The sequence below is a fragment of the Cyrtonyx montezumae genome, unplaced genomic scaffold, assembly GCF_038088225.1.
Source record: "Cyrtonyx montezumae isolate F1298 unplaced genomic scaffold, pur_monq_1.0 scaffold_16, whole genome shotgun sequence".
NCBI lineage: Eukaryota > Metazoa > Chordata > Aves > Galliformes > Odontophoridae > Cyrtonyx > Cyrtonyx montezumae.
The window spans coordinates 1,118,601-1,136,662 of record NW_027071892.1 but is presented as its reverse complement, the minus strand read 5'-3'; the positions used below and the strand labels follow the sequence as shown (position 1 = coordinate 1,136,662).

The 18,062-nt window shown below is 48.1% G+C and overlaps 1 protein-coding gene and 1 long non-coding RNA gene across 4 annotated transcripts; both read left to right on the top strand.

The window, feature by feature from the left end:
* The first annotated feature begins 7,042 nt into the window (after window positions 1-7,042).
* Window positions 7,043-7,857, top strand: LOC136046421 (uncharacterized). The gene is made up of 2 exons (XR_010621982.1): window positions 7,043-7,544; window positions 7,651-7,857. It is a non-coding gene; the product is annotated as an uncharacterized LOC136046421 (long non-coding RNA).
* Window positions 7,858-9,101: 1,244 nt separating this feature from the next.
* DCUN1D3 (defective in cullin neddylation 1 domain containing 3) lies at window positions 9,102-17,377 on the top strand. 3 transcript variants are annotated; one of them, XM_065732304.1, is made up of 3 exons: window positions 9,102-9,131; window positions 12,230-12,764; window positions 15,646-17,377. In XM_065732304.1, exons 2-3 carry the CDS (start codon window positions 12,334-12,336, stop codon window positions 16,127-16,129), a joined length of 915 nt encoding a protein of 304 aa, XP_065588376.1. In that variant the 5' UTR covers window positions 9,102-9,131; window positions 12,230-12,333; the 3' UTR covers window positions 16,130-17,377. The 3 variants fall into 3 exon arrangements, with proteins under 3 accessions (XP_065588376.1, XP_065588378.1, XP_065588377.1); XM_065732306.1 differs by lacking the exon at window positions 9,102-9,131 and adding an exon at window positions 9,165-9,340; XM_065732305.1 differs by lacking the exon at window positions 9,102-9,131 and having other exon boundaries at window positions 11,301-12,764.
* The last annotated feature ends 685 nt before the right edge of the window (window positions 17,378-18,062 follow it).

The window sequence follows — 18,062 nt, the reverse complement described above, 5'->3', positions numbered from 1 at the left end:
GGTGGCGGCGGGCGCGCCGTCAGCGTGCGTGCGGTGCCGGGCGCGCCGCGTGACGTCACGCCGCCAGCTGACTGCTCGCCCCCGGAAGTGATGCGAAGGGACGCAGCCTCGCCGGGATCGCGGCGGTGAGTGACTCGCGGCTCTGCCCCGCGAGGACGGGACCGGCGCTGCGGGGACCGCGCTCTGCCCCTCGGCCCTGCGGGGACCCCTCGGTCGCCGCCGCCGCCCCCTGACGGCGGGGCGTCCCCTCAGCCCCGCGGGCGGCTGCCGCCGCTGGGCCCGGAGCTGCGGCGCGGCGCGGCTCCGGTGGGAGCGGCTCTCCCGTCCGAGCGGAGCCGGCCCCTCGGAGCCTCGGAGCGGGGCCGGCCGCCGGTGGGGGCTGCCGCGTTCCGTCCGAGCCGCCCTCGGTAGCGGCCCCGGGCCGGGCAGTGCCGCCGGTTCGTTCGGGCGGTCCCCGCACGCGGCCTCCGGGCCCCGGCGCTGGAGGTGAGCGGCCACGTTCTCAGGGGAAAAAGCAGGGCTTCAAGGAGGCGTGCGGCGCTTGGTTTGGAAAGCACTTCTCTGCTGTCTGAACGCTCCACCTTTGTAGAGGGGTTCAGCTTTCGGTGCTCGTCTGAGCACTTTACCGGGCCGTGCCCGCCCGTGCTGTCCTGGCGACGTCTTGGGCCTGCGGCTGGGCTGCTGCGGCACGGGGCAGTGCTGGGAAGCATACACCATTCCTGTTAGTGCTGTAGGTGCTGGAAAGAGACATTGGTTTCTTATCTTTTAAATAGATAATGCCATGGATGTGCCATCCTTCAAAATGTTTCATTGATAACTGATGAGTGGGAGCCCTGGTACTAGCATACAGCATGCACAGCTGTAACTTCACTTTGAACAATGCCCTCTGTAGTGTAATTTCAAGTAAAGGCAGGTGAAGTGCTCAGAAGGGCTGAGCTATACAGACCCCAAGCGCAGAACTGACAAGCGGTCCAGTAATGGCTGGCAGGGCTCCGTGGCAGGCACCAGTCCCTGTGTGCTCTTACTTTTTTGGGAAGAGCCGCTGGTCAAAAGGCGTCCCTTGTAAGCGTGCACTGATTGTTTGCCTGAGAGCCCCTTTGTTAAACAGTTAATGTGTGACTGAGATCTTAGTGTTTTCTTTGGGCTAACAATGGAAAAAGAGGACGTCTGAGGGCTACTGTGAATCAGAGTGCATATGAACTCTGCTGTGTGTTTTCCTGCTCTGAGGAGGTCCTCCGAAGAAGAAACAGTTCTTTGTGAGTGTGGAGAGGTCAGGCTTTTCCTTGTCAATTCTGGGCTTTTTCTTAAATCTTACAGCTCCCCTGCACACATGCTAATGGCGTGTGGGAAGGCCTCACAGCCCTTTACATGAAAGGCAATGCTCAGCCTAAAGCAGACACTTTCTGCACATCAGCAGAAAAGGGAGAACTTGTGACCTGAACTGATTTAGTTCATGTTAGCAGAACTGGAATTACAAATTTACTGCAAGCATTTTCTCTTGAAAGGATTTCTAAATTCCAATGATTTTCTAAAACCAAGTTCTATACAGGCACAGGTTAAGTTAATCCGTAAATAATTTGACAGAACTATTAACGGGAGAGTATGCAGCTCAATGTGATGCTTTGAAACTGCTTTCCTCTTTAGACCGATAACCTGTGATATGATCCATCATCTGCTGACTTAGGTGCTTTCCCTGCCTGCTTTCTTCTTTCTGGGGTTGCACATTGCCATATTCGTAGTCAGTTTTGCTTCACTCGTTCTTATTGATCTTGGAAATTCATTGATAATTGCATTTTCTAATTTGTGTGGATAATACAAAAGGAAGGGATGATCAGATGAATTGAAAGGCTGATTTCTGAGGCAAAACCCAGAACAGTTCTTTTGAAAGTTGTTAATTAAAATTAGTTAGAGAGGAAGAGAAGCCACCAGGCCATTTAACTGACTTCTAAGACAAAGAGGTTTGTTGTGATGGATTTGCACGTGGTTGAGGGTGAGACTCCATTCCATTGATTCCTTTGTTTCTACCCAAAGGCCAGGTAGAAAATCCTATATATTGTGTGCTTGGGGAAAGGTAGGGAGAGATGGGAATGGAGATATGGGGAGCCATGACTATTCCAAACCTTCAGACATGTAAACTTACATTTACTCATGCCAGAAAATGATCTGTTTGGATACTGACAGATGTACACCTGTGAGGAAAACGAGTACCCCAGTACTGCTCGAAACTGCCCCATGCTGATGTGGAGCCTCGGGGCACTGCAAACATTCTGGTGCTTTGGCTGTTTGTGAAAAGTTGTGAGGTGCGGGAACAGTGCCTTTGTTCCTTTGGGCATGCTGGTCAGTACGAATGAAGGTAACAGGAAGTCTTGTTGGGGTAAGGAACTGTAAAATTAAAGGTATGTGATGTTAGAAAAATAGTATTTTCTTTCATCTTCGTCCTTAAAAATAGAAGAGGAGCTGAAGATGTCTAGCCAGTATTTTTGGAGACTGGAAGCCCAATCGGTGTTGCTCAAGGAACTTGCTAGTCACGAGATAAGAGCAGACCCTTAGCCCTGACATGGGGATTCCCTGGCTGGGCTTCTCTGCTTCTGCGCTTTCTCCCTGGTCTGCATCTTACCTCACTGGCTTCCTTTCTTTGCCAGCCTGTTTGTTAGGCTTTGTCTTCTGGTTACTGGACATCTTATTCTTTTTCTCTTCCCCTTGCCTCCTTTTAAAAATACTAGGTTAAATGGCACTAGTGTTTCGCAGGTTATCTGCCGGGGTTACAGGAGATAATTGTATCCCTGACTCTAACTTATTAGTCAGTAGTAATGACATAGTAGGCTGGAAACAATGGTAATTCTGTGGCAACTTGCATTAGCAAATTTGCCTTCTGGTGAAATGCTGCCTGCAATTTACCCCCTATGAACATGTGACACCAGTGGACTGTCTGTGCTGGTATTGTTATGGTACCGTGAGATATCCCAGGTGTTTTGTTGGAGACACCTAGCCTCTCCTGCACCACATGGTAATGCACTTTGAGTCAGGTAATTGCTGATCTGGGCTGCAGCCTTCTGGAGAGTGAGTGGAGGACCCCAGACCTGAAGATGTGCTTGTGTGGTTGGCTTCCTCCTCATCCTCACCCTTTCTCATGATATTCAGAGATTGCCCCTGTCACCAGGAGCATTGCTGCGACAGTTCTGTGTTCTGCTCTCAGTTGTAACCAGAACAGAAGAAATATCAGGGGGTGGGGGAAGTAAGTTAAATCAAAGCTGCTTAACCAGAAGATAGTTGAGAACTAACCCTTTGAGATTCGGTATGTCTGTGTTTTGTGTGACCTGGAGGACAGTGCTCCAGTCAGCTGATGTGTATTGAAGTAGAGGCAGAGGCCCTCATTCTTCCTTGTCATGCTCCTCTGCCAGGAGGTCGTTGGGCTGGGGGCTGATTAGCTTTAGGCGTTTAAGAGCTCTTTTATAGAGGCTGGAATACTGTAGACCACAAAGTCAGGAGTGCTAAAGTGAGTGAGCTATGGTGATCTTCTGGTGTCTCAGAAGGAAAGTTAGAAATGCAGTTCTGTCTGGGACATCTGTTTTGTGAAAAACAAAACTAAGTGTGAGACTGCTAATGCTGACCTTCTTCACAGTTCTTTATTCCCAGAAAATCAGGCTGCCGAAGGCAGTGTGACAGTCAGTTATTTGTTGTCTCACTTCTCCTATTTAGTAACTGTGCTCTTTAAAATAATAATAATAATAAAAACTCAAAGGATTTTTGTGCTCCTGAAAAATACCACTCTTATTTCTGTATCCAAGTAGTAGCAGACTATGGCATATTGTCAGTTCTTACTCTGAATTTTTTCTGTGTGGTACGTGTTCTCCTTTTGCAGTTTTGAAGTACCTAATGCTGTCAGTGTTTGCCATTTGTTTGGAAAATTATGAGGAGACAAATCATCCTAGCACTCAGTGGATGAGGGGGGCACATGTAGCTTAGTAACAGACCCATAAATCTGGACGTCCAGAATTTGTCATGTGCTGACTATTCAGCATTTTCATTACAAATGTTCTATATGGAAATCCTCAAATACTCCTCATTAGCACTCAGATGGGCAATCCAGAAGTGCTAAGGGTCTGGTACACAATGCCTGCTGCTTCCAGCAGCTGCCAGCCTGGAGATGGTGACTGCTTTTTGTGAGACATGGGGACACATACCCACACACCTTACCAGTTTTCTGAAACAAACAGCAGGTGAAATTAAGGATAGGTGAAAATTCATCTGCAATTGTGTTGGCTGCAAATCTGTGTTGGCTGAAGCTGCTGCCAGACTGGCAAAGGAGAGCTGATACTCGGTGTTATAACTGGTAATGTAATTCACAGGGTCTGCTTAGGTGCTCTTGCTGCAGTTACCATCTACAAACTGCATGAAGAACTAGTGCTGTGCACTGTGATGAGGAAACGATTAGAGGTAAGGCCTCTGTGGGTGACTTCATGTATTTTCTGCTTTAAAAACTGCAGTCAGAGTTTTAAAAATCCAAGCACGTGCTCTTAAAATGCTTTAAGGTTTCCGTTTGCCTTTATTATTGTACAATGCCTTGTACATAACTTGGTGTTTATTGTAATATTTACATGGCTGTCTGCTTTCTGCACAGCCGTGTGAAGTGATTTGGTCAGCTGGCAGACTTCAGCACAATGGGTGGTGGAGTCTCTTGTGAGTGCCTGGTGCCACAGGTGGTGTCAGGAGGCAGCTTGGCTCCCGGCCCCATCCTGCTGTGTTCCTGTGTGGTGCTATTGGCTGATTTGAGATGTGCTGGAGGTGGTGCACCGCGAACCGGAATGCTATGAGGGCTTTCTGGTTTTGTGGGATTAGTGTAGCATTCTGAATGGCTGGGAGCAGTAAGAAATATGGAGTCATGCTCTTGTTACATCAGTTTTAAGCGTATCTTATTAGTACAGGAATCACTTAAATTTTGTTCTGCTGTACACAAGTGATGGAGGTACCTCTGTTGCTTCTGGGTGAAATCTGCTAGTCAGACTCAGAGCACAGCAGAATCTGCGCACATCTGGCTCAGTCTCTAGACTGAGGCAGTTTTTCCTGGTCACTCTGGTTTGGCTGCAGGATAGTTGTGAATTTCTGTACTTTACAGAATTGCCTGAGACAAAGTAAAGTACGTATTTGCAGCACAGCAGTTGTCAGATGCTCAGAGCCCAGTGTGTCTGTGTCAGACGTCTGAGAATCGTGGTTGCTGCTGGTTCTCTGATTGGCACATTTGCTGTAGTGGTGTGAGGCAGTTGTGTCTGAGCACTGAGTAGCTCTTCCCCTGTCACGTACTGCTTTCATTGTGATCAGCACGTTCTGAAGTGCTGTGCAAAAGTTACAGTGAACCCTGGAAAAGCGATGAAGGAATTTATTATACATCTTGCATGTGATGGGAGAGAGGGAATGCTGGTAGCTGTAACGAGATGGAGATGAGCTGCTCGGTGACTGAGTCTTTGTTTTATGAAACTGGTGGATTCAAACACGTGCAGGGTTGAAGTGTGTACTGGATGAGAAATCACTTGGAGTCCAGCCTGGTTCTGGGTTCAGCTTTACTGAAATTGATGGTATCATCTTGAATGGCTGCAACTTATGACTGTCCTATTTCCCCTCTTTTGCCTTGCACAAGTCTAGACAGACTTCTGAAAGCAAGCACTGCTGCTCTGTGAATTAATTCATTAACTTATTTATGTTACAGAAACACCAGAAGGCACCTTTCTAAGATTATGCACTACTTAGCAAACCAGGCTTGGGTTTGTTCTGTGGAAATATAATCATCCTAATAAATCTTTCTACCCACCTAATAAATTAGGATGAAGCACATATTGGGAAAGGATTTTAAACTTTTTTGATGGGGCTGAGTGCAAAAAGCAATGAGTTTGTAAGGGATTGTGTGGTTAGAGAATGCAAAATACAGGGAGGGATTCCGTCACGATGTGTGTGTTATGAAAATGTTGTCTAAGCAGTGTGCCTTCTGTGAGCAGAAGTCAGAGCACTCAGGGGAAGGCTGTGCCCAAGGGTGAGGGGGGCACAGAGCAGACTGCCCAGGGCAGGGGGCACGGCTGCAGTGCTGGAGCTCACGGGACACCGCTCTCGGCTGTAGTGTTTGGGTGGGGCTGTGTGGGGCTGGGGCTCGGCAATCCCTGTGGATATGTGATTGTGTGATACCATAGAGTCCTCTGAGTTGGAAGGGACTTCTGAAGGCCATCGCTGTCTCGCTGCAATGAACACGGATGTGCACAGCTCTGTCAGGTGCTCAGGTGCCTGACCCAGCCTGACCTTGGATGTCTCCAGCAATGGGGTGTCCACCACATCACTGCGCAGCCCGTGCCAGTGCCTCATCACTCTGACTGTCAGAGACTTCTTTCTTATATCCCACCCAAATCTCCCCTCTTTGAGCTTGAAACCATTTCCCCTTGTTCTCTTACCACAGACCTTGCTGAAGAGTCTGCCCCCTTCCCTCCTGTTGCTTCCCTTTAGATGCTGAAGGCCTCCCTCAGGTCTCCCTGAAGCTTTCTCTTCTCCACCTGCACAGCCCCACCTCTCTCAGCCTGTCCTCGTAGGAGTGGTGTTCCATCCCTTGGATCGTTTTTGTGGCCCTCCTCTTCCCTGCTCCAACAGCTCCGTGTCTGTCCCATACTGAGGCCTTCGCATCTGGACACAGTGCTCCAGGTGAGGTCACAGCAAGGACCAGATGGGCAGGACCACCTCCCTTGACCTGCTGGCCATGCTTTTTTTGGATGCAGCTCAGGACATGGTTGGCTCACAGTGCTGGCTTATGTCCAGCTTTCTATCCATTTGCTGTTGAGATCCCAAGTCAGAGTGGGCAGCCAGACTTATGTGCAAGAAACAGGAGATCAGGATCCTGAGGTGCACTCCTCTTGCTCTCTTATTTTCCCCCAGGGACTGCCAGCTAGGATTGCTAATGAGCACTCGGCAGCTGTGGTCTGAGGCTCCTGGCCTTGGCAGGGAGGTGCTTCTCATCATGGCATCCAGCTGTGCCTCTGTGGTGTGACCCAAGGGCTGAGCTAAACCCCTGACCCCAGAGAGCTGGGCTCTTGCTTTCAGCTTGGAGTGCGTGTTGGCTTCTAGTGTGTGCTGTAGTCTGCTAGAAACTGAAGTTTGGTGGATTGTAGGTTTCTTCTGAAGGAATCCTGATCTGTTTGGGAAGCAATTCGTTTGTGTCATGAAGTTGCCATAGCAATGCTTTTTTAAAATGTGGAGTGCAAGATACTGCCTCTCCACTGTTTCCACAGCAGGCTCCTGGGGGAGCAAGGCTGCAGGGCTCCCTGTTGTTCTGCCTCTTGCTCCCCAAGTGAATATAAGAGCAATTGCTTAGCTGCAGGGGTGGACAAAAGAAATGAACAGAGAGGTGGCATCTGTTGAATTTTGTATAATTTTGGGAAGCTGGAAACAGACTGGTGCCTGCACTGCACGGAGCAGGAGTGGTGGCTCAAGGCTGGGGTTCTGTGCAAGGGGATGGATTGGGAACACAGTCTGAACAACCCTTTGGGAGGGCTGGACCTGTGGTATGCAAGGTGAGCTTTGAAGTCAAAGGATGCAAGTCTGTAAGTGGTAGGCTTTTTGGAATACCAGCTTCAAAAATTGTCTAAAAACAATTCTTGCTTGTTTTGTTTTACCTAGATCGGGTATGAACAGAAGTATTGACAAGGAGCTGCAGGTGCAGCACTTGCTATAGAGGAGACATGCCTTGGTCTGTCCTTATCTCAAAAGAGCTTCTTAGTTATACTATTATAGTTGGGAACTGAAAAGAAATGAGGCTGAGTCAACTTGACTGAACATGGGAAAACAAACATGGAAAGGAGTGTGCTAGAGAAGGAAAAAAAAGAATTTCTAGACCCAGATTATGCTTCACTAGGGAGCAGCTGTCTGGTATTCACAAACAGTGGCTTAGCTAACATGCATTGATAGTGGTAGTATGGAATGGCCTAGGCTGGAAGGGGCCTCAAGGATCACCCAGTTCCAACCCCACATCTTTCTCTGCAGGGCTGCTCTCAATGAGTTGTTCTCCCAGTCCATACACATCTGGGATTGCCCCAGCCCGAGTACAGTGTCCCGCACTGGGCCTTGCTGGACCTCATTCAGTTCTCCTGTGCCCACCTCTGGAGCCTGTCCAGCTCCCTCTGGATGCCATCCCTCCCTTCTGTGGTGTCACCAGCAAAGTGCTGAGGGTCGATCCCATTATCTGTGTCACTGATAAAGATGTGGAAGAGCACCGGTCCCAGACGGACCCCTGGGGGACACCGCTTGTCGGCCTCCACCTGCACACAGAGCCACTGAGCACAGCCACATCCAAGCAGTTCCTTACCCACCAAGCAGTGCACCCTTCACACCCATCTCTCTCCCACTCAGAGATGAGGATGTGGTGCAGGACCACGTTGGAGGCCTGGCACACGTCCAGGCGGGTGACACCCGTTGCCCCTCCTTTGCCCACTTTGTTCCACAGCAGAAGGCCACCGGATGGGTCAGGCACGACCTTCCCTTGGTGAAGCCGTGCTGGCTGTCTCAGATCACCTGCTCATCCCTCATGTGCCTCCGCATCTCTTCCAGGAGGATCTGCTCCACGGTCTTCCCAGGCACAGAGGTGATGCTCACCAGCCTGTAGTTCCCCAGGTCCCTTTCATGTACGTGGCAGAGCTGTTCCTTTTTTCCTGTCCCTGGGGGCTTCTCCTTACAGCCAAGACATCAGCATGTTAGTTTTGCCCTGAAGATGTGAGATGAGAAATTAACTCTCCCTTGGTGAAAGCATTAGATTAGCCAGAAGTCAGTGTTTACTTTCAACAAATATTTGAACGTGTCTATTGTATTCAGTACCAGATGTGTGCTTTCTATAATAATGCATAATTAGTGATGTTATTGCTGCTTAGTAAGTGAAGAGGTGAGGTAGTTTTATTAAAAAAGTCTCTTTTAACCAGTGAATTTGGACTACAAAAGATTAAATGCTACTGTAGTTTAGTGCATTTTACGGCTTTCATTGTCTCTTTGAAGTGTAAAGGTTTGTGTGGCCCTTTTGTTTTACAGTGTTCCATGTGGCTCCCAGAGGGCCGGGAGGGTGCAGGTGGCTGTGGAAGCCCTGGAATGATTCCCTGTGCAGCCAGAGCGATGTAAGTACAAGTCTGCTTACAAGGCCATGGGCACGGTGTCAGCTGCTGGAACAGCACTTGCTTCTGGTTCACCAGTTGCAATGATCCTCTCTTGCCTCCCCTATGGAGCACTTAGTGCATCTGCTCAGAGTTGGAAAATGAAGGGACACCCGTGATGCTGTTCTTTATGACCTGCTGTGTCATGTGTCATGCCTCCCTGCCCACAAAAGGTAAATAATGCACGGAGAAATTCTGTACCATTCTGGTGGCCTCTGCCTAACAGTTTGCAAGAAGTTGAGGCTGAGATGAGGCTTGGTGAAGTTGGAGCAGTTGTCTTTGCCTTAGCTAAAGAACTGCTTCTGGGGAAGGGGTTTACTGGCTTGGCTGTGTACCTTTTTGTATGTGGTGTCTTAAACTCATCTATGAGGTCTTCTTAAATGTTTATTTCTTTCTGATGTCTTAATACTTCCTCCTTTTTGAAACTCACTGTAAATACCTCATGATGCAACACTTTATTAAACAGTGTAATGCATGGCTGTATTTTGTTATTCTCTGGACATAACCGATAATTTCTATTGTTACGGCAGTGTTAGTCATTGGAGGAAAATAGTGGGTGTCTTAAATATCTCCTTTGCATCTTCTCTTAGCTTCCCCCTACAGTTCAGGTGTTTTCAATTGAGCTTGGTGTTCTGTGTGCCAGAGTCACTTATTACCCAGTCACTTGGGTGTTTACTCCCTTCAACCCTTGGGTTATGTGGGATCTGGTCACTTGAAAACATGAGATAGAAACTAACTGCTTTACAGGACTTGAAAAAAGAAAAACCTATGAACAAGGTCCTTCCAGTCTTCTGTAGGTTTCCTGTGTAGTATGGGTGTACACGTCCTTTGTTCTTAGCAGGTGGCTTTCCTTTAACTGGCTGTAGTCTTTCCGTGTTTCCAGTTGCTTTCTCCCTTCTAGAAAGGCATAGAGATGTCCTTGTCCTTCCCTGCGAGGCAGTTCCTGTTGTGTGGAAGATGGGAACTGTGGTGATTCATATTTACTGTAGGTTGTTACTCCGTGCTTGTCTGAGTAGTCAGACTGCTCTGGAAGTACCGTACCCTGTCACACCGAGAGTGTCCAACTGTTAGTCCCGAGCTTTGATCTTTTACTAGACCAACAAAACAGGTGATCAGCACTGTCTTTTTTGTTTCACTAAGTTGTATAACCACATTATGGTAATCTTGCTATTAAGTACTGATTCTTTTGGGAGTTGGCTCTTTGCTGCCAACCCTGTGTAACCTTTGGATCAGTTACACAGGGCACTTCATACTCGAAGTTCCCAGTCCAACTAGGAGAAATATTCCTGCACATCCTTTGCTTCGGTTTCTGTCATTGCCATGACCAAGGCATAGTGTTTGCTTTGCTCTCCAGTTAAATGAATAGCTCTACTCACTGATCTGGGAGCACTTTCAGTACAGTGACTGAACACGGAGGTCAGTGCAGCTCCTTACACTGCAACCAAACCCTTCCTCCATGCTCCTTTAAGGAAAGCTCTGAGTTCTCCCATTTGTTTCTGTCTCCTTCTGAGGCTCTGGCTGCTGCCATGGCTTGAGGCCGAGTGATATGGGAAGCAGAGGTGAGCAGTACATGACGTGGATCCAGCACCGCTCCAGTATTCTATAAATGGGTAGCAGAGGAAGTGCCCTAAGACTTGTGTCTTACAAAACCCTCTGCACTAAGTGCCAGTGGATGCAGTGTAATTTATTATTACTTGTAGAAGGACAACAATGGGCATGAGTGCTAAATTGTCTGAGACATTGGTAGAAGAGTAAGAATTGGACCTGGCATTTGAATATTCTGATGAGTTTAAAGAAAAGGAGGAAGGCTGATATCTGGGATTTCATCACTAAGCAGCAGTTTACACTGCCTGCTAAGATCCTGAGGAAAGAACTGGTGCAGACTGAAGGTCGTGTTCCTTGGGTTTATGACAGCTCTGCAATTCACAGCTGTGAGCTGCTGAGGACACCCAGTTCTTACAGGTTGGATGAAGAGCTGGTAAATGTCTTTTTGTCAGTGTAGACTCCCAAGGGCCGCCTGCCCACGGAGCTGCAGCCATGCTGTTTGGGCCACTCAGGTACGGCAGTGGGGAGAGGATGCATGTTCACAGCTGTGGTGTGTGCTGCTGCTCTGACGTGGCTCCCAGCTTACAACAGGAGGTTCCCTTTCTGAAAAGCTCTACCTGAGAAAGAGTGTGGGAGGCTGGCATGACACCTCCTTTCTTTCTACATATGTACTTCTCATCCCTTTTCATACTTGTTCTGTAACCTGGAAGCAGTAACCAAAGCTATGAAGCAAACCCTGTTTGTGTCTGAAGCTTTTACCCAATTGGCCCCAGAGATGCAGTGTGAGTCAACGAGCGAAGGAGGATTATGATGAGCAACTGCTTTCTGGGAGGTGATGCCCTAGGAAACAGCACGGCTGCCTGCTGGCAGGGTGGTGCCAGGTGGTCTGGTTGCTTTTACTGGCATCATTTATGATCCCTTCTCCGGGGAGTGAAATATCTTTTCCAAATACGCAGCACTTCAGCGTTGGGGTTATAAAAACGAAGTATAAGGAAATCATTTTGGCGCTTTAATTTTGATTTTTACAAACTGAACTGGGATTACTGCTACTTCTGTGTGTGTGTGCCCCTTGTCTGGGTCAGGTTATCCTTTTGATGTCTCTCCCTTTCTCCCACCCAGTGCTTTGTTTCACTGTTTCGTGTTCTATATTTAAAATGTGGGCATATATTTATTAGAAAATAATAATATTGCCTTTAAAATATTTCTGAGTTAGAGTAGTCTGTCATGATGAAGTCTGCACATGAATCAACCTCTTTGTAACCTATGTTGCTGTAAGAATTTTAGGAATTTCCTTTATTAGGACCTGTTAATACACAACAGCAGCTGAGCGGGGTGAAGCAGCCCGGAGTTGCCTGAAGTTTCCAGCACACACCATCTTTCTGCACACTGTTCCTTTTCAGCAGGCAAAATGGAAGTATCCTGAAGCCTGTCTCTTTCCGGTGAATGTTATCCCGCGTGTAATGCTTGCCGTGTTCTTTGTGGAGAAGCAGCTCTTTCACTCTGAATCTGTTTTGCAGGTGGGCGGGCTGCCACTAGTGGCATGGTGCTGTGTGTGAGCAGCGGCCGCGGGGCTGTGGAACGGCGAGGAGACTGCTCTGAATGAAGCCAGGCTCCCTGCACCATGGGCCAGTGCGTCACAAAGTGCAAGAATCCTTCGTCTACACTCGGCAGCAAAAATGGGGAAAGGGAAGCGGGCAGTAAGTCACATAGCAAGAGAAGTGCTATCCACAAAGATGACCACGCTTCGGCTTGTGGGAAGTCCTCTGGAGATATCCTTGTGAATGGGACAAAGAAAGCGGATGCTGCTGTGGAGTCCAGTCTGCCTTCAGCATTTCCTGGGGATACAAAGAAAGACTCTGTCTCCAGCGTGGAAGAATCGTCCCTCCAAAGGATTGGAGAGTTGTTTAGGAGATACAAGGATGAACGGGAAGATGCCATACTGGAGGAAGGAATGGAACGATTTTGCAATGACCTCTGTGTTGATCCCACTGAATTTAAAGTGCTAGTTTTGGCTTGGAAGTTCCAGGCTGCTACTATGTGCAAATTTACAAGGTTAGTTCCTGTAGAATTTGAATTATTTCCTTATGTTAAACTATATCCTACCATCTGTATCAGAGGCAGCCTTGCTAACATCACGTAGGTATTTCTTCTAACAGTTGCTCTTCGGTGCAGTTTGTCCTGTGGCTGCAGAAGGTTAAGCTTATCCTCTTCCCCTGCTCCCTCAGTGGGTTTCAGAACTGAAAATGTTTCTGGACATTGTGCTGCTGCTGATGAACATTGTGGTGACATTCTGTAGACGTTCGTTTGTTCTTGACTCACAAAACCAGGTTCTCTGCATCAGCACTGTATTAAGGATAAGACTTGACGTGGCAAATAACTTTTGCTTTAAAATAGAGTGAGACCTTAGTAATTGCTGTCAACTCTGTTACTGTTCTGTGAAAGAGTGTAAAGCTGACTCATTGCTAAGCACTGTTCATGCCCGTCGTGTGTGATGTCTTCCTCTGAGACTAGTCCTGATAAAGCTCAGAGAGGTGCTTCTGTAGGGACTGGTGTTTCCTGTCCTGACGAGTCTGTCAGTTAGTGAGCCCGTAGCATTTCTGATGCTGCAGGAAATGACAGAACAGCTAACCTTACCAGCAACGTAACCAGTCCCGCCACCACAGATCCCCAAACCGAGACACCTTCCTCGCACATGCACTGTGTTCTCTATCAGTGTCCAGGTAAGAGCAAGAAGAGAGCTTTTATTGGAATCTACGGTCAGTCTAGATGGATCACAGAATCACAGATGTGAGTACTTTTCGCTATTTTTAGTCAGCTAATGTTTAAAAGTACTTTGGTGTTCTGAGCCTGAAGCCAAGCCTTTGCTGTGCTGATAGCTGATGGCTTCCCCTGCGTCTGCAGCAGGCGTGTGGCAGCGTGCTGGACACAAATGTGGATTTTCCAGTAGCTGAAGAAGCAGAGCTCTACAGTAAGGAAGAGGAATTGCGAGTTGTGTCTGTGGTTCTGCATGAATGTTTTATTAGATAGATGAGTGGACAGTGCAGTGGGTTGAGAACTGGCTGACTGGCAGAGCACAGAGGGTTGTCATTGGCGGTGCAGAGTCCGGTTGGAGGCCTGTGACCAGCGGTGTCCCCCAAGGGGTCCGTGGTGGGTCCAGTCTTGTTCAACATCTTCATCAGTGACCTTGATGAGGGGATAGTGGCCATGCTCAGAAAGTTTGCTGAGGATACGAAGTTGGGAGGATTGGCTGACACACCTGAAGGCTGTGCTGCCATTCAGCAAGACCTGGACAGGCTGGAGAGCTGGGCAGTCAGAAACCAGATGAGGTTTAACAAAAGCAAGTGTAGAGTCTTGCACCTAGGGAGGAATAATTGCATGCACCAGTACAGGCTGGGGGATGAGCTGCTGGAGAGGAGCTTCAGAGAGGGACCTGGGTGTCCTGGTGGACGACAGGTTGACCATGAGCCAGCAGTGTGCTCTCGTGGCCAAGAGGGCCAATGGCATTCTGGGGCGCATTAAAGAGCGTGGCCAGCAGGTCAAGGGAGGTGATCCTCCCCCTCTACCCTGCCCTGGTGAGGCCTCATCTGGAGTACTGTGTCCAGTTCTGGGCTCCACAGTATAAAAAAGACAGGGATCTCTTGGAAAGAGTCCAGTGCAGGGCTACAAAGATGGTGAAGGGCCTGGAGGATCTCCCCTATGAAGAGAGATGGAGTGAACAGGTTCTCTTTAGCCTTGAGAAAAGAAGACTGAGAGGGGACCTGATCCAGGTTTATAAATATCTGAGGTGTGGGGGACAAAGTGGTGAGGCCAGACTCTTTTCAGCAGTGTGTGGAGACAGGACAAGGGGGAACGGACAGAAACTGCAGCACAGGAGGTTCTGCGCGAATGTGCACAAGAACTTCTTTACAGTAAGGGTGAGGAGCACTGGCACAGGCTGCACAGGGGGGTGGTGGAATCTCCTTCTCTGGAGATATTCAAGACCCACCTGGATGCCTACCTGTGCGACCTGGTGTAGGGAACTGCTTTGGCAGGGGGGTTGGAGTTGATCTCTGGAGTTGATCTTCCAACTGCGAGGATTCTATGATTTGATTTTCTGGGGGCAATGACTTCTGCTCAGCAGTGTGTTACATGATGCAGGTGCAGACAGGTGACTTTGGGCAGACAAGGCAAGGGAGTCCTCTGATCTCCTGAGCCCTGTGCTCTTCTGTCTTCCGCCAGCCCACATCGCAGTCTGTGGTCATGGTCGATACCAGCTGGTTGCTGTGCTGCAGCTCTTGCTCCTGAGCACAAAACCATTTGCAGTTAGTCATTGCCCCCGTGGCCAGGTCATTGGTGCACTGCGCGGAGCCCTGCTTTGAGCAGTGTCCACTTTGAGCCTGTGCCATGCGGTGCAGGGCTCTCTGCTCATGCCCCTGCTGACCATCACAGCTGGCACCTCTCTGCCTTTCAGTCTGGAAGAGCAGCAGCCATGAAGTGGAGGAAGGTCACCACTGGAAGACTTTTCCTTGAGAGCACTTGTCCAGAGCACAGGGCCTCAGGCACAGGCAGTGTCTCATGGAGCAGTTCTGTATGTGGTGTCAGGGAGCAACGGTGGTGTTTTCCAGTATGTTCAGCGCTGCTCCTGTGGCTGTTGTGGCTGATGTGGTTCACTCCACATTGGTGAAAGGCACGGGCCGTGGCAGTGCTGTGTGTTCAGAAGGCTGTACTGCACGGCTCTCAGGTGCTCACTGTGCCCCATACAGGTTCTCTGGTCAGGAGGGGCCTCGGGAGACTTCTATCCTTGCAGCAGCTGCTGGTAGCCAGAGCTTGGGGTGAGATGCTCACTGAGCGTCTCGTGCTGCTGGGATGGCTCACCCTGACCTGCTGGGGGGGGGCGGGAAGCTCTTGGTGCGTGAGGAGCATTCACACTAATTTCTCTTCTCTTGCTTAATAGGAAGGAGTTTTTTGAAGGTTGTAAAGCAATAAATGCGGACAGCATCGATGGCATTTGCGCACGGTTCCCCAGCCTCTTACATGAAGCCAAGCAGGAGGATAAATTCAAGGATCTCTACCGCTTCACTTTTCAGTTCGGTCTGGACTCTGAGGAAGGACAGAGGTCGCTGCATCGGGAAATAGCCATTGCCCTTTGGAAATTAGTGTTCACCCAAAACAAACCCCCCATTTTGGACCAGTGGTTGCACTTCCTAGTTGAGAACCCCTCAGGAATCAAGGGAATCTCCCGGGACACGTGGAACATGTTCCTAAATTTTACTCAGGTGATCGGACCAGACCTTAGCAACTACAGCGAGGACGAGGCCTGGCCGAGTCTGTTCGATACCTTTGTGGAGTGGGAAATGGAGCGCAGGAAAAAGGAGGAGGAAACCAAATGTATCACGTCTTTGGACACGGCGGGTCTTTGTACAGAAGAACAGACTTAACAGCATTTAAGCAGCAGTGACGAAAGCAACCTGTTGCCCTTCATGAGATGTAAACTCTGGATGCTTCTGGAGGTTACTGAGGCTCCAGATTTTTTTTCTACTTTACACCTTTTTCTGCCTTGTATTCGAAAGGGCTCTAAAATGCTGTATTTTGTTTTAGGCACTTTCGTAACTTTGGTTATTCCTTTTACTCTTACCCTGAAATATTTGACCCCGGCTACAAGTTAAGCATTTTTGTTAAGACTTCAGATTAGTATAAGTAAGTCTGATATCTCTTGCACAATGTAGACCTTTTTAGTTAGGTTAAATTAACATTGCTAAATTATACAGTGCCAGATTAAGTTTTTCATACTATGTCTGTCAGGGCAGGTCTGTACTGTGTGTAGTGCTGTTTACATTGTTGAAAATTTAGGCTGTAATAATTTTAAGGTTTTATACTGAGAATATAGCAGTGTTAATTTGAAATGCATTAATCCCCTCCTGATAAGGCTCTTTAAAAAAAAAAACAACAACAAAAAATCCAACATCAGCAGCAGCTTCTTTAACATGGCTAATTGCCTCTTGAAGCAACTCGTGACTGAGTCCAAGTCATTCCTTTTTATTTCAGTTTCAAACTACATGTTCGGACTGTTTATAAAGTTACTGTACCTGTCAGTCAACTGAGTGGTAGATGAGGATTTGTATCAAAATCTGACACAACACGTAATAAAAGAGCAGTGCTACCTCAGTTTTATTGAAAATGGACTTCTTGGTGGACTTCCATTTTCTCTGGAAGTTTTATTTTTGTGGTTACAGGAGAATATTTTTACTTGACTAAAAGAACCAAAGGTTCTGCTTCTTAAGTTTCTTAAACATGGACAGAAGCAACACACAAAGCTTAAGTCTTCAAGGAAAACTGCGGTATAATTCTGCTTTAATTTGCTAGATTTGTTCCTGAAGCATTATCTTACTTGTCTGGCAAGCACAGTACTTCTATGTGAGGAACCGATTTTTTTTTAAACCTATGCTTAATTGCTAAATTGCAGTTAATACTCCACACTTTCTGAAGCAACAATATCGGCATCTGATGACAAAGTGAATTCGTAATGTGTTCTTAATGACAACAGCGTAGACGAGTCATTTTTAGACTGATTTGATAATATTTGGATAGGAGTAAATTTGTTATTTTACAATGCCTGTATTGGGACTATTTGCCTGTTGAAACTGTTGTGACTTAAAGGGAATTTTATTAACACTGGTTGAAGCTTTTTTTGGTTATTGATGTTACCTTTTTTAATTGTAATACGTCAACTTTTTTACACGTTTTGGTAAGAAGGGATAATTGCCAAGGCTTCCCATGAAGTGCAGGGTCGGACTCGTGGAGTCCCGTACACGTACATCACACGCCTTTTGTTTTCAGAGCTGTACTTGCGGATCATAAAACGACTTCAATGAAAAATCAAAAGCAACAAAAATAGCCCCAAACCTGAATGGTCCAGCATCTGGTGGGTTTAGTGACAGCATGTAAAGCTGAAGGAGGCCGAACTTCCAGCAGCGAGCGTGTCCTTGGGCCTGGGGTGGTGCGCATTGCACGTGTGCCATGTGCAGAGCTGCTGGAGAGGAGCGTTTGTCCGACTTCTGTGCGGGGCTTTGCTGATGCACAGCCTGCCTGCAGCCTGGGGCAGAGCTCGCGCAGCGGTTACAACCTTTGGCTACCCAACACCGCTTCAAGACAAGCCCACAATGGCTGATGGCATCTCTTCCTCCTCGTAGCAGGAGGCTTTGGTCTGTGCTGCTTTGGCAAGCTCTTCTTGGTCAAGTGAAGCAGTGGCCATGCTGAACCTGTCCCCAGGCGGGGGGGCACAGCTCATGGTTACTGCTGCTCTCATCCTGCATGCTGCCCTAATGGCACTAACACGTTTTGGCAGCAAAACTGTATGCTGGTTTGGTGAGC